Source organism: Eumetopias jubatus, unplaced genomic scaffold (genome assembly GCF_037043125.1).
Source record: "Eumetopias jubatus isolate StellerSeaLion01/CBP00866 unplaced genomic scaffold, mEumJub1_p1.0 scaffold_4, whole genome shotgun sequence".
Lineage (NCBI taxonomy): Eukaryota > Metazoa > Chordata > Mammalia > Carnivora > Otariidae > Eumetopias > Eumetopias jubatus.
In genome coordinates this window covers 65,307,887-65,323,231 of record NW_028274810.1, presented here as the reverse complement: position 1 = coordinate 65,323,231, position 15,345 = coordinate 65,307,887, and the positions used below count along the sequence as shown (strand labels likewise).

At 43.2% G+C, this 15,345-nt stretch overlaps 1 protein-coding gene across 2 annotated transcripts in view; it reads right to left on the bottom strand.

Moving 5' to 3' along the window:
* ORC1 (origin recognition complex subunit 1) overlaps positions 1–15,345 on the bottom strand; it is a 30,460-nt gene that overhangs the window by 5,584 nt on the left and 9,531 nt on the right. For both annotated transcript variants that reach the window (XM_028106946.1, XM_028106945.1), the window contains exons 6-15: positions 14,774–15,092; positions 8,730–9,099; positions 7,722–7,826; positions 6,938–7,133; positions 4,668–4,765; positions 3,956–4,057; positions 3,355–3,526; positions 2,632–2,739; positions 2,196–2,345; positions 1,390–1,509 (exon numbers count right to left, since the gene is read on the bottom strand). In XM_028106946.1, the coding sequence (XP_027962747.1) occupies positions 1,390–1,509; positions 2,196–2,345; positions 2,632–2,739; positions 3,355–3,526; positions 3,956–4,057; positions 4,668–4,765; positions 6,938–7,133; positions 7,722–7,826; positions 8,730–9,099; positions 14,774–15,092 (1,740 nt within the window). The remainder of the gene's footprint in view (positions 1–1,389; positions 1,510–2,195; positions 2,346–2,631; positions 2,740–3,354; positions 3,527–3,955; positions 4,058–4,667; positions 4,766–6,937; positions 7,134–7,721; positions 7,827–8,729; positions 9,100–14,773; positions 15,093–15,345) is intronic.

Below are 15,345 nucleotides of genomic sequence, written 5' to 3'. Positions count from 1 at the left end.
AAGGATTAAGAAAAGTCTCTGGGCCAGGGAACACTCAGTATTATTGCAGGGGAGGGGAGGTCCCTCACTAAATGTAAATGGTTACTGTTTGCATGCTGAATTTGAAGACCTCCACCCTCTCTGACTCCAGCCTACCCACCCCCACTCCCCCCCCCCCCCCCCCCCCCCCCCCCCGCACTCCCAGAATACTGCCCTCCAGGCAGGACACAGGATGCCTACTTGGGAAATCTGACTATTCTCAAGGGAAAGAACTGGAGATACTGAAATTGGCCCAATCAGATTGCCCCACAGTGAAGCTCTCAGAACAAGCCCCACTAATGTGCTCAGAGCTCCCCAAAAGCTTTTTAGTCTTCACTCATACATCAGAGTGGAATAACCAAGACATCTGAGTAAAGTCTCTAACAATGCAAGATAGAGACCAAATTCAACAGACAAAAAGCATCTTCGAGGAAGAGTGAAGACAACCTCAATAAACAGAATGGCATAAAAAAAGGACCCTTCAGAGACAAAAAGACAAAAAAAGAACTTTTAGAAAGATAGAAGTAAAAAAACTCTGCCCCACAGAGGGGTTAAAAGGTAACTTTGAGCTCTAGAGAGCAAGGCTTGAAGCAGCTCCCTGTCTGGCTCGCCTCTGACCCCTTGCACCTGATACGGCACCCAGCTCTGAGCTGTCGTTACGTATACTGCTGCTCTAGGTACTCAGGATTCTGATCACTTCAGGCAAGAAGAACCAGAAATAAATTTCTAATTCCTTTAAGTGCTGAAATACTGCAGATGTGTGGTTTCTTGCATTCAGCTTGAAGCTGAGACATTTAACCCACTTCTGTTCCTCAGCAGCCTTGGAGAATAGTCTCGATTGGCAATTCTCCCAGTGAGCTTGGAGGATGTAGGTATCCAATACCTCACACCTATCCTGGAGTGTGCACCTTGCGAGGCACATTACAGACATGATCTCGTTTAATTCTCAGAACAATCCTATGAAGTAGATACTATTATTTCCATTTTTCAGAGAAGAAAACTAAGGCTCTGGAAGTTGTTAAGTAACTTCCATTTAAGCTTCCAATATCTATTAAGTATCAGAGCCAGGTTTGCTACTCAACTGCCTCTACTGCCCGTTTCATTATACAAAGCTGCCTGCGCCCCGAATCAACTCATTTTCATTTATACAGAAGCCCACCATACTCATAACCTGCTGATTAATTATACAGTAAGAAAGTTAAAGAACTTTTCACACTTTTGTTTCTACTTTTTGATATTTATGTTTACAGGACTTTCTAAATTTCTCTTCATCCGCAGAGCACCCAACACAAGGCCTCACACTGGCAGGTGCTCACAAGACTTGCTGCCTGGTTCGTAGGTGCAAGTAGGAGCTCCCCGAAGGTGACTTACCTTCCTGGCTACCAGCTGGATGGCATCATCCTCAAAGGCCTTTACGTGTCTGAGTCGGCATATTAGGATCCGCTGTAGTTGGCTGTGAGTATAGGGCTGGAAGGACATCCTGGTAAGACCCTGGAGAGACAAGACAATGGAGAACAAGTTAATTAACCACTCTGACAGTGCTGCTGGACAGCCACCCTCAGGTCCCTAAGCCTGATTTCCAAGTGCCATGGAACAGGTTACACAGTCCAGCCTGAGACCACCCAGGATTCCAGCTCCTTTCACTGCTGACAGCGGCTGCCGGTCTCCTGCAGGGTGGCAGTGGTGCTCAAGTCATTTCTTGTTTTGGTGAAGACAACTTTTCTTCTCCCAGAATCATTCAGAAGTAGATCAAGGCAGAGGTGCTCTAATTAGAGCGGGTGGGAGCATCTTCAGCTCTGCAGTAAGCACAGGCTCAGCTCCTGGCTTCACTCGACAAGCTTCTAAGTCCCTGATGAAGGACCACGTCCCCGTGGCATCTGCCTTGCTCCCTGCTGTACTCCATGCATCTAACATTGCCTGGGAGGGACGGGTGCTTCAATGCGTTTAATAAACAACTAGACCTTCAGGGCTCTGTGCAGCTTAAGAGTACCCAGGTGGCAGAACACCAAGATGTGTTTGCAGAAAATCATGCAATGGTGACATATTTAATTACAGGAATTTCAGAAATCACATTTTATACTTTTCCCACTTATTTTAGTTTCCTGTGTATTTAGTTTTTAGAACTTCTTGGCCCAGGTTATGGGTAAGAATGGTTCGAGAGCAGCCCTAGGACCTACCAGTCGGCTGGATACCCGGTTCATCATGATGCGCTCTGGCAGGTCCATCGTGTTGGCAATGGTCAGGACCACAAGCCGGGCCTCCTTGTGAGTGGGCCAGTCAAAGAGATTGTATAGTACATCTTGTTTCTGAGTCCACAGAAGGTCGAGCTGCCAGGAAAGGGATAGAGATGCAGGATTAGCCACAGAACCGAGCCAGGGCCTCAGAGTGAAGACCTGTTACCACCGCTTTAGCTGCCTGTGCTTCTCAGGTCCCACCATGAAAGCAGCAAGGACATCAACGGACACAGGCCTCTCACAACTGAAGAACAGGCTCAGATGAATGAGGGATGAGAGAAAGCAGCCAGGACCTCCCTCTGAACCCAGCATTTGCTCCTGGAACGCCACGGTCAAGCACCACGCCACTTTTCCGGTCTTCCTGGGGGCACCTCCTTACCTCATCCACGAGCAGCACGGTGGTTTCCTGAGAGGACCTCTGGGTCAGGAAGCACTTTGCCAGCAGTTCTGCCGCGTGGTTAGCGGTTGCCTTTTGGCCGGTCAGCTTCTGCAATGTGGGGAAAAGCAGGTATGGTAAACGGGAAGGATTTTACTCTCCTGAGCTTAATGTTAAATTTGCAGTAGAGGAAGTAATTTAGTATGAGGATTTTGGTATCCTAAATTCTGCCTTCCACTCTGGTCTTAACCTTAACCTGGAAGGAGAAGAGAAGGCACCAAAAGAGATGATAAAGTCTGTGTTTGAAATGCAAGTGAGCCACAAGCGGGTCCCAGAAGCATCTCCAAAATCATTACTGCATGACTCTATTTATAACTGGACATTACTTGGACATTACTTGTTCCAAGAAAACCACTAATGAATACAAGAGCCAGGTTCAAACTCCAGCTGACCTCTAATCTGTTTTCCATAGTCGGCCACAGGGCCTCCTGTGTGCCAATAGGTTTCACCACGTCAATAAGTCCTGGCTTCCAATAATTCGTGCCCAGCTCCTAGACTTTAAGGTCCCTGAGGGTAGGAATTCTGCCTTCTTTACTCTTGCTACCTCACACAAAGGACAATGCCCGGCACATTGTAAACATCTCAATAAGCACAAAACCTCTCCTTTTTCAGAAATATGCCACCAAGAAACTCTATTTTCCAAAATTCTCAAACAGCTTTACTCACCTGCAAGATCTGCACATAGACTTGATGGGGCTCTGTCAGCTTCATCCCATTTACCTCGACATATTGAAAGGGAGGAATGTCATTTACTTGGGCGGCCTGCTGCAGGCAGCGTATCACCTCGTGCACAGTGGCGGTCTTCCCTGTCCCTGGGACCCCGGAGATGTACATGCACCTGCGGCAAGAGGGGAGGACCCATGGGCTGAGTCCGTGCCAGCTGCCTCACACCATCACCACCCAGTTAGAGGCAGGAGGATGTGTGAAGGAAGGGCCCAGACCCCTGAAATGCGGAGGTGGGGGCAGTAAGGACCATCCTTGGAAGCTAATCAGAGCAGGACCTGGTTACACAGAATCATTCATTCTACAAGCAATGCTGTATGCAAAGAAGAAGACCAGCTTCATTTTCTCTGAATGACAAAATTTTTCTTCCTAGAGAATTACTTTGACAACAAAAGCTGCTTTAGAAGCCTTCAGGCTTCAGCAACAATTTTGCCTGTTCTCCGGATGCTGGGAAAAGGCCCTTCAGTTGAACTGGGACACCTGAGGTGGTACGCCAGCAGGGGCCTTCTCCCCAGACCATCCCGTTTGCCTCGGCATCACTCACCCTCCTGTACGGTCAAGGAGTTTGCTTTCCACAAAGTTGTAGATGTTTTGGAATTCCTGTTCCCGACAGGGAAGAGACTCAGGTACAGCAGAAACATGCAGCCTACGATCGGTGATAAATAAGGGGAAAGGAGGACTTCAGAAACATTTCACCGTCCACTCAGTAACAAATGGGGAAAGCTTATGTATCGTTTCTCTATGAAACTTCAATTACAAATCCACAGGAATGGCTTCATTCTCAAATCTCTTCATTTGGTCTCATAATCCCTTTCTCCACCCAAATTACCCAACTGATAGGTTCTAACCAAGGGTACATAATCACCTGGGGAGCTTTCCTAAATTACAGGTGTAGCCTTCATCCCATAACAGATTCTGATTTATCAACTTGTTTTCTGGGAAGATCTTGGCTTACGTATTTTAAAAAAGTTCCCGCATAGTTCTAAAGGGCACCATAATGGAAAAGCAGTGCTCTGATCCATCAGCCACCTTCTGTCCCTGGGCAAATGGTGGCAGGGGCCTAGGTCACTCCCTCGAGAACCTGCCCACATTATCTCACCCAGGCACTGCTTGAAAGGTTTCTTCTCTCTCAACACCCGTGTTCATTTTACTCTCTACCTTTATTATGTACATGAATGACTACAAATTCCTTGTTCGATGTGAATGAAAGCAGACCCATTTCCGCCTATCTAACAGGGGCCCACGAGCAGTGTCACCTCAGCCGGGCCTCCTCCAACATGCTGGCTGGCTCCTGGGCAGCCAGGTTTCGGCTGGGGATCCGGGGAGTGGCATGGCGTGGCGTACTAGGCTTGGGCTGTATTCAAAAAGAGAACATATTTCAGAAGGAAAAAACCAAAGCAAAACACCACCCAGGACACACCAGCAAATCTGATTCATGGTGACCTGATAAAAGAAGTTGGTGAATACCTCTTAGTGCCTTTCTGTATAAAGTACGATTCTCTCCCTCTCTCATGTTACAAATACTGTTCACAGGCCAAACAGAATTTCTTTTTTCTAATTTACACACAGTCCTGAGATTTGAAAACAATGTCAGTCTGAGTAAAGAATGAATGAAGTGTGGATTAAATACTATTGAAAAGTAAAATATTATCCTGAAAGACAAGAAATTAAGAAACCCTAATTACTCTGCCCAGTACACAGTAGGGTAGGAGGCGTAAACCGAGGTTGATTCATAGGCTTCTCCTCTAGATTTGTTTGAAAATATGGTCAAACTTCAGCTCAGCACTTCCGTAATCCACAGACTTGGAGAGACATCACCAGATTTTTCCACTGCAAAGCCCCAGGTCACTATTCAGTCTAGGCTGACAGCCCTAGTCTCTTTTCTTTCTTGCTACTGGCTCTCTAGAGCAGGTCTGCTACCCCATCTTCATGTTCTTTCCACAAAGCACTCAATTCCATGGGGGCATGTCCCCTCCCCACCCTCTTGATTTCCAGGCTAGAGAGTAATAAGAGCCTCTCCACTTCTTCCTCGGGCTTTAGAAAGCACTTACACCCTAATAGTTTTCTATCTATTATCATTGGAGAAAACAAGAAAGGACTACCAAAACTTTGTTGAGAAGGTATCAAAAACCTTGGTGGACTTCTGACCTTTATCACGCTAAAGATGGCATCACACCCTAATATCCCTTGTTATGGGTGGGACCCAGCAGATGCAATCAGAACCTTGGTAAGCTATTTGCATATGAGAAACTCCAGATAAGATTATCACTAATCTAAAGGTGATGTATTTGATTTCCTTTCCCAGAGGTCTTTTTTGACTTCAGCCCAATCACATTTTTCTTGATATGGAAATACGGAGATCACCTTTAGAAAAAGTCTATTAAATAGGCATTTTCTAAAAACAATATGCTCCTGGAGAAGAGTTTCCTGATCAAAGACTCATACACTAATAACCTCTAGGAAGGTAACAATAACATTAATAAATTAATGGCCCTGAGAACTCCTGTGACAATGAATCAATTTAACTGTGTAATCCAAACATTTCTCAAACATATTTGAACATGGTTAAGACCCTCTTTTAATAGGTTCAACATTCTGCTAAAATTCCACAGGAAGCAGAAGAGATGTCCATTTACCTCTTCCCTCTTAACTTTACACATTTCCTCACCAAGACCTCAGTCGTGCTCCGTTTCTCAGGTGAATCAAATGGCGCAGGAGAAACAGCACGGCAGCCCTGGATTGGAGATCCGATACGCACTGAGCACTTGAAAGAGGACTTTACTGCCATTTGGACCTTAGTCTGTACTTTCTGATTTAGTTCTTCTTTCCAGCCTATCTCTTAATGTGGGCAAGGCATCCCACTACCCCTCAAGCTATAACCACTGCGCTGGTGCCAGCAAGACCCTGCAGGACTGACCCCCAAGACAACGATGGACCTGACTTTACTGCCCACCAGCATGTACACAACTGCCTTTGTCCCATTTTCCTTATACAAACCTAAAAGTATTTTCAGCACTTTGTAGAGTCTTTGAGAGGTTAGTCCACTGTCTTCCCGGGGGGTGGCCTCACTGAAATAAACTTTCTTGTTTCACCACCACTCATCTCTCTGCCTTTGGATTTTGTCAGCAGCAAGTGGCCAAACCTCGTCGGATTGGAACCCCTGGAGCCAGGGGCTCTTGCACCCCTGCGCCCTGGCTACACAGTTACGCATAAAGCACTCTGCTAGCGTTTGTGGGAAATGCAAAGATGAGGAGCCAGATCTCGCCCCTCCCTCAGGAAGTCTGGCTCTTGGCTATTTGGTTCTGTATCTTAAAAGGAACTTGGATTCAAAATCATTGCTACTGGATTCATTTTCAGTCCTAGGGTTCACTTAGATCTTTTCCTCTATGAATATTCCAAGTGGAATAACTTTGAGTATGAGAGACCTGTGCTCAGAATCCAGCTGTGACTGTGTGACCTTAGCCATGACAATTTTAAATTTAAGAGAAGGATGCTTCACTGGCAAACAAACCTAAAACAGCCTTACGGTTTTCTTTGGTGTCTTTGAGGGGGTCTGTAAGGATGACTTCACGGAAGAGCATAGGTTCTTGGACACCCTACTGGATGTTCTCCTTAGAATGGGTGGTGTGGAAGTCTCTTCCTCCTCACTGCCAGAGTCTGAAATCTCTGCTGCCGGGAGAAACTCATCCTCTTCTTGGTCACTTTTACTATTACCTAAAAACCTGAATGGTGGGACACGTTATTTTCTGATATTCAGTATCTAAATAAAAAGCTCCCTGATAGGTCACTGTGGACTAGAGATATTAGAGTCTTTCCTGCAACCAAGTAATATAGGATGTGCTCTGCTTCTTGGGCCCTTGCTACTGTGATGCTCTGCTAAGGGCCTTAATTATATTATTAAATCCTTCAACAACCCTGTGACTTATGTATTATCAGTCCCATCTTATAGAAGAGGAAACTGAGGCTTAGAAAGGTGAAGTAACCTTCCCAAGGTTACACAGTATGACAAAGCTCAGGTTAAAATCCAAGTTGCCAGAATCAAAATTCATGCTTTTAGGCACTCCACTAACAGTCTTGCTGGGTATGAGTAGGGTCCCCGGGAGCCCCCTGAACCCAGGACAGTGTTTCTTGCCCCTTTCAAACTGTGACATTTATGTAGAATTAACATAACCCCAGACATACCAAGTAAAAAGCAAATTTAATGGAATACCAAATAACAAACAAGAAACATAGGCGGCTTTAAGAGTTGAGATTATGGATATCATAGACAGCAGTGATGAACGTTTCCTGCCTGCTAAGAATAGGCTTACCGAAGCTGCTGCTTAATCCGATTCAAAGTCAAGAGAGAACTCTTCCTACGGATCCGATGTGGGGTAGAGGTAGTTTCATCCTGAGCTTCTGGTTCTTCTGCCTCCCTGCAAGATATCACAGCAAGGTGATGAGAAACAGTTCTGGGCGCTAGGAATCAGCAGCGGGCACCAGAAGTAGTCAGGTAGCCTGACTGGCTCCTACTGTTGTTACAGCTACTTTGGAGGGATTTGGATTTGGAGGGAACTAATCACACTTTGCCAAAAAGTTTATAATTCAAGTCTCACTCAAAACCAAAGATAAAGTTTACATGAAGCTTATTATTCAAATCAGACTCAAGACCTCCCAAGCCAGAGATCAGAATGTACTTCTGCCAGACAGAGCTTCTTGTCCTCTTCCGTTTCTGAGGCATTGATGGATTTACTGTCTAGGCTCAAGGTGAGCAGAAACGCAGCTCTGTATTCAATACAAAGCATCTACCAAGCAAACCTATTATGCACCAGGTGCTGGAGTTGCTGAGCAGGAAATACAGCAATGTGTAATCTCTGTCTTGTCATGACATTATTTGTGCAGCCCATTATTTACAAACATTGTCTCGTGTCAAACTGCAAAGTTTGTTCTAGATGCATTATCTTCTTGTACTATATGTATTTGAGAATGGTTTCCAATTTAAAAAAACAAAACAAAAAACACTAGGAAAGTGAGTGTTAACATGTGGCAAAGAGCCATAGCAGGGCTGTGAAGTAATCCAGGTTTGGGAAATTATCTCTTAGAGCAGTGATTCCAAAAGGACAGCCAAGTATATCAGAATCATCCAAAGAGCATTTCCAAATGCAGATTCCTGGGCCTAACATTTGGAGATTGATTTGCTACGTCTGGGAAAAGGTTTAGAAATCTGTAATTTGGAAAGGTTCCCGGGTGATGCTACAACAGTCAGATTTGAGACCTGCTGCTCTAACTTGAGCAGCTGTGTCCCACACATGTCACATCACCTAAAGGAGCTCAGTCACCTCTTTTTGATGTTTTCCGGTTTCAGAACCACGGAAGGCACCGCCGAGGATTTCCAGCCCCCCTTGATAGGGGTAAGTGTTCTTTCCTCACTAGTCTCTGTGGTTTTCAAGGCTGGGACTCGGGTTCTCAGGATCCTGTGACAGTCAGGTGATGCCTTCTTGTTATCCTTGGCACATGAGCTTTGAATCTCTCCAGTTTTCTGTGGGGCTTTCAGAGCTGGAGACAAGGTATGAAGTCCATCAGGCTGAGACCTCTTAGTAGGTGAGGTGATCTCAGAGAAGGCCACTTTTCGTTTACTTCTTCCGGGAGAATCCAACAAGGCCCCTGAATTCTGCTGGGAAATCCTAGTGCTGGGTGTCCTAGGGAGACCTAATCAAAGAGAAATCACCTCAGACAATGTATGAATTTTATAATAAGCACTATACACAACCTCAATCTCATTAGAGCTAAATTCATCCATTGAAGTTATACAAACACATAAGTTGCCCATATATATTAAAAAAAAAGAAAAGGAGTGCTGCCTCATTGTATTCTAGGGCCAGTTACTTTATTTTATTATTATTTTTTGAGAGAGAGAGACAGAGATAGCACACATGTATGAGCAGGGGGGAGGGGCAGAGGGAGGGGAAGAGAGAGAGAATCTTAAGCAAGCTCCATACTCAGCACAGAGCCCAATGCAGGGCTCGATCTCACGACCCTGAGATCATGACCTGAGCCAAAATCAAGAGTCAGACATTTAACCAACTGAACCACCCAGGCGCTCCATGAATTGCCCATATTTTTAATTGCTCCAAGCTAGCTAGCTTTCTTTCCCCAAGCTAGCTTGCTTTTTAGATTTTTCATCTCTCCTAAATTTCAGGGTGATTTTCCTAGTTAGAACCATAAGTCAACTGTTAAATCAGCTTTTGTGGATAAATGTTCAGCAATTTCCCTGAAGTAATCTACCAAAAGAATGCTTAACCAGGGATGATACTGCAAGCCCTCAGCCCCCACTCAACAGCATCTGAAAGAATTTCTATCAGTCGCTCCGTTTGAGTAGCAAGACCTAGATTTTTTTTTAACTCAGATTCTATCTGCCAATAGAGAAGAGATGAATCCCCGGAGGCAATCAAATGGGTTCTGTGAATACACAGACCCACATCTGGATTTGTCCCTCTCACCATGACAAAGGTACCAGGAACCCAGTCATTCATTCAGATATCAATGTAAAGCTGTAAAACTGGAAGGGTATGTCCCAGGTGATAGGAGAAAACAAAAAATTGAGACTCAATCCCGGTCCCCATCCATAAGACACTTTAGTCTAACAGGGGAGATGATGCACATCAATGTCTATAATATGAAGTAAAGGGGTGCCTGGGTGGCTCAGTTGGTTAAGCAACTGCCTTCGGCTCAGGTCATGATCCCGGAGTCCTGGGATCGAGTCCCACATCGGGCTCCCTGCTCAGCAAGGAGCCTGCTTCTCCCTCTAACCCTCCCCCCTCTCATGTACTCTCTCTCTCTCTCATTCTTGCTCTCTCAAATAAATAAATAAATCTTTATAATATGAAGCAAAATTGTCCTAAAGCACCTAAGTGCTAATAAATATGGCTTTTGAGGTAGACCTTGAAAAAAGGACAAGATTCCAACAGAGTTGGAAGGGGAGGGGGGAATATAGAGGGAGAGTAGATGAGACGGATGAGAGTGAAGGCAACAAGGCAGGAAAGCACTGGGCACAGAGGCATTTACTTTAGTCACAGCATGTGGTTATGTTGAGATTAGCTGCAGATAAAGTGAAGAAAGTCATCTAGCACCTACGTGGAGACTATGAGGGTAACTCATGTCTAGATCAATATAAAAATGTCCTAATGTCCTGGTCTCCCTCATACTTCATTTTCCCCTTTCTGTTAAAAACAATCTAAAACATTTTCATCATATCCTCTCTCCTCTAGTTACATAACTGTGTCAAGTCCAGATTTCTTACCCTAACTCTCAAGGTCCTGTAAAATCAATAGTCAAAAAATACTGCCATTTATTTCTAAAAGGTGATGTTGCCAATTATTTCTTTAGTAATCTTTTGGTATTTCCCAATGTTTTACATGTTTATATTCAGCTCCTAAATACCCATTATACTAAGGAGCTATCAAGAACACAGATAACTTATACCCAACAAACTTGGCACATACACAAAGAATTCAGAAAGACTAATTACATATAATAGGATGAGAATGAGCTCTCAAACTGCCATGGAGTGGCTTCACATACATTATAAGTGAAAAAAGTATGATGAAAAGGATATATCCAGTATGCTACTCTATTGGATAAGAAAAATAAAATTATATGCATGTTTGTGCATGTCTGTGTGTGTATACATATGTATCTGCTCATTTTTGCAAAAAACACAGAAAAAATAAACCAGAAACAAAATTGATTACCTACAAAAATGGAACAGAAACGGGGTACAAAGGCAAAGAAAGGAATGGGGCTTCTCTAAGTACACTTTTATTTTTTTAAGATTTTATTTATTTGTCAGAGAGAGAGCACAAGCAGGGGGAGCATGGCAGGCAGAGGGAGAAGCAGGCTCCCCGCTGAGCAAGGAGCCCAAGGTGGGACTCGATCCCAGGACCCTGGGGTCATGACCTGAGCTGAAGGCAGACGCTTAACCGACTGAGCCACCCAGGCATCCTGAGTATGCTTGTTTTAAATAGCTTTGAATCTTATTTTAATGTTTCACATGCTTAAAAATTAACCAAAGATGGGAGAGGCCCTAAAATTAAATAGAAATAAAAGAACATAACTGCATATCACCAATGATATAACCATCATTGGAAAAAAAGCAATTAAATTTACTCCCTCAGTGGAATATAATCTAAAGGCATAGAGAACTGCAAATAAATTCTGAACTTTAGTTGGTAAGTGAACTACTGGACTGGGATAGCAGTTGGTAAACTACTTTGTGTCTATTAGGATTGCTCCTGGGAGCCAGGGTTCTTCTTGAAGAAGGGAGATACAACTACGGAATACAGGAGGGAGGGGAAGAACCCTATGGTACAGATGAGAAGTATCGGTATGAATTTAAGAGTTTTAAAATATTTATTTCTTATCTCTTCCACTAAGGATCCAAAAGCAATGTCACCTTAGTAGCAAAGCTTTCGAAGTTACAGGGCTCAACATTACTAGTCATTAGGGAACAATAATGCAACACTGACATACCACCTCACATCCATTAGGATGGCTACTATCAAACACAACAAGAGTTGGTGAAGATGGGGGAAATAGGAACCCTTGTGCACTGTTGATGAAAATGTAAAATGATGCAGCTGCTGTGGAAAGTAGCATGGTGGTTCCTAGAAAAATTAAAACTATAACTATCATATGACCCAGCAATTCCACTTCTGGGTATATACTCAAAATGAAAGCAGAGACTTGAGCAGATACTTGTACACCCATGTTCATAGCAATAATAGTCACAGTAGCCCAAGTGTCTACTGACAGATGAACAGATAAACAAAATATGGTATATATGTACTATGGACCATTATTCAGCCTTAAAAAGAAATTTTACCTCGAATAGCCAAAGCAATCTTGAGAAAGAAGAACAATGCTGGAGGCATCAAAGTTCCTGATTTTAAACTATATTACAAACCTACAGTAATCAAAACAGTATGGTACTGGCATAAAAAACATACACATAGATCAGTGGAACAGAATAGAGACCTAAAATAAACCCACCTACACAGTCAATTTACAAAAAAGCAACCAAGCATATACAATAGGGAAAAGACAGTCTCTTCAATAAATGGTGCTGGGAAAAGTGGACAGCCACATGCAAAGAAAAAAAAATGAAAGACCAACTGTCTTACACCATATACAAAATCAACTCAAAATGGATTAAAGATTTGAATATAAGACCTGAAACCATAAAATTCCTAGAAGAAAACCTAGGCAGTAAGTTCCTTGACACTGGTCTTGGAGATGATTTTTTGGATCTGAAACCAAAAGCAAACACAACAAAAGCAAAAATAAACAAGTGGGACTATATCAAACTAAAAAGTTTCTGCACAACAGAGGAAACCATCAACAAAATGAAAAGGCAACCTACTGAGCAGGAGAAAATATTAAGAATCATTTCTCTGATAAGGGTTAATATCCAAAATATATAAAGAACTCATACAATTCAATAGCAAAAAACCAAACAAGCAGATTAAAAAAATGGGCCAAAGATCTGAATAAACATTTTCCCAAAGACATACAGATGGTCAACAGGTACATGAAAAGATGCTCAGTGTCACTTATAATCAGGGAAATGCAAATCAAAACCACCACGAAATAACAACTTACACTTATCAGAATGGCTATTATCAAAAAGATAAGTGTTGGTGAGGATATGGGAAAAAAAGGAAACCTCATGCACTGTTGGTGGGAATGTAAATTGGTATAGCCACTGTGGACAACAGTATGGAGGGTCCTCAAAAATATTAAAAACAAATATTATACAATCCAGCAATTCTACTTTTGTGTATTTATCTGAGGAAAATGAAAACACTAATTTGAAAAGATATGCACCCACATGCGGCATTATATACAATAGCCAAAATATGGAAACTTGCAGTGTTTATTAAAGAATGAATGGATAAAGGGGTGCCTGGGTGGCTCAGTCGTTAGGCGCCTGCCTTCGGCTCAGGTCATGATCCTGGCGTCCTGGGATCGAGTCCCACATCGGGCTCCCTGCTCGGCGGGAGGCCTGCTTTTCCCTCTCCCGCTCCCCCTGCTTGTGTTCCCTCTCTCGCTGTCTCTCTCTCTGTCAAATAAATAAATAAAATCTTTAAAAAAAAAACAACAAAAAAAATGAATGGATAAAGATAAACACACACACACAGAGGAATATTTTTCAGCTAAAAAAGGAATAAAATCCTACCATTTGCACAACATGGATGGACCTTGCGGACATTACACCAAGTGTAAATGAAGTAAGTCAGACAGAGAAAGACAAATACTGTATGATCTCACTTACATGTGGAATCTAAATTTTAAAGATTTTATTTATTTGTCAGTGAGAGAGAGAGCACAAGCAGAGAGTGCAGCAGGCAGAGGGAGAAGCAGATTCCCCACTGAGCAAGGAGCCCAATGCAAAACTCGATCCCAGGATGCTGAGATCATGACCTGAGCTGAAGGCAGATGTTTAAACAACTGAGCCACCCAGGCATCCCTAGAATCTAAACAAACAAAAAAACAAGCTTATAGATACAGAGAACAGATAGGTGATCTCCAGTCAGGGGGTCAGTGAAGTGGATAAAGGCAGTCAAAATGTACTAATTCCCAGTTACAAAATAAGTCATGACGATATAGTGTGCATGGAGTTATAATGGCAACTATAGTTAAGAATACTGTTATTGAACACCTGAAAGTTGCTTAAAGTAAATCCTAAAAGTTCTCACCTCAAGAAAAAAATATTTGTAACTATGTATGGTGACAGATGTCAACAACTTATTATGTAGTATACCTGAAACTAATATGATGTTATAATCATTCCACTTAAATGAGGTATCTAGAGTAGTCAAATTCAGGAAAACAGAATGGTGGTGGTTGCCCGGGGATGGGGGATGGAGAAATGGGAAGTTATGGTCTAATGGTTGCAGAGTTTCCGTTTCAGAAGATGATGGGGATGGCTGTACAAAAATGTGAATGTATTTAATGCCACCTAATTGTACACTTAAAAATGACTAAAATGGTAAATTTTATGTTATGTGTATCTTTTTTTTTTTGAAGATTTTATGTATTTATTCATAAGAGACAGAGAGAGAAAGAGGCAGAGGGAGAAGCAGGCTCCCTGCTGAGCAGGGAGCCCGATGGGGGACTCGATCCCAGGACTCTGGGATCAGGACCTGAGCCGAAGGCAGACACTTAACCATCTGAGCCACCCAGGCGCCCTGTTATGTGTATTTCAACATGCGTCCGCTCAGTACCTGGCCTGCTGCGGCACTAACTCTATACAATGGCACCTGTTAATATTTTATCATATTCCTTTAGTCTCAATATTGCCCACTGTGACCCATCTCACACATACCACTGAGCTCCAGTCTCTTCTTTGCCTTTGGGGTGACAGGATGGGAAGGAGTTCGGCGAGATTTGGAGGTAGAGTGCCTTGATTCAATCCTTTTGATCGCATGCTCTGCTGTGGTCCAAGAAGGGCTTCCTAGGCCCTTAGTCTTGGCTCCCACAGGCTTCTGGTGCCTAGGACTGCCTTCTTGTGGCTGATCAAACTCTGCAAAGAGTTCTGGGGCTAGTGGTCTGAATGTCTTCTCATTCCAGGATAGTTTCACAAAGAGCGTCTTCTCATTTTTCGGACCCATAGGTATCACTTCATCTGGGCCTAAAGCTACTACCTGAATAGGAAGAAGTGAGAACCAAATGAGCCAAGGGATGCTTCATGAGAGCTATGATTAAAAAGCATTTACGTCTGCATCCTTACCTGGAATGTCACTCTTCCCAAACTAAAGAGGCATAGATACGGCATATTTCCAGATTCCTAGCTATGAGGTATGATATCCATACCCCACGTTGCTTCCTTTCCCAGTCCAATCTATTCACTCATACCAAATTTCTCCACAACTTCTCTAAGCATGCTCCCCTGCTCAA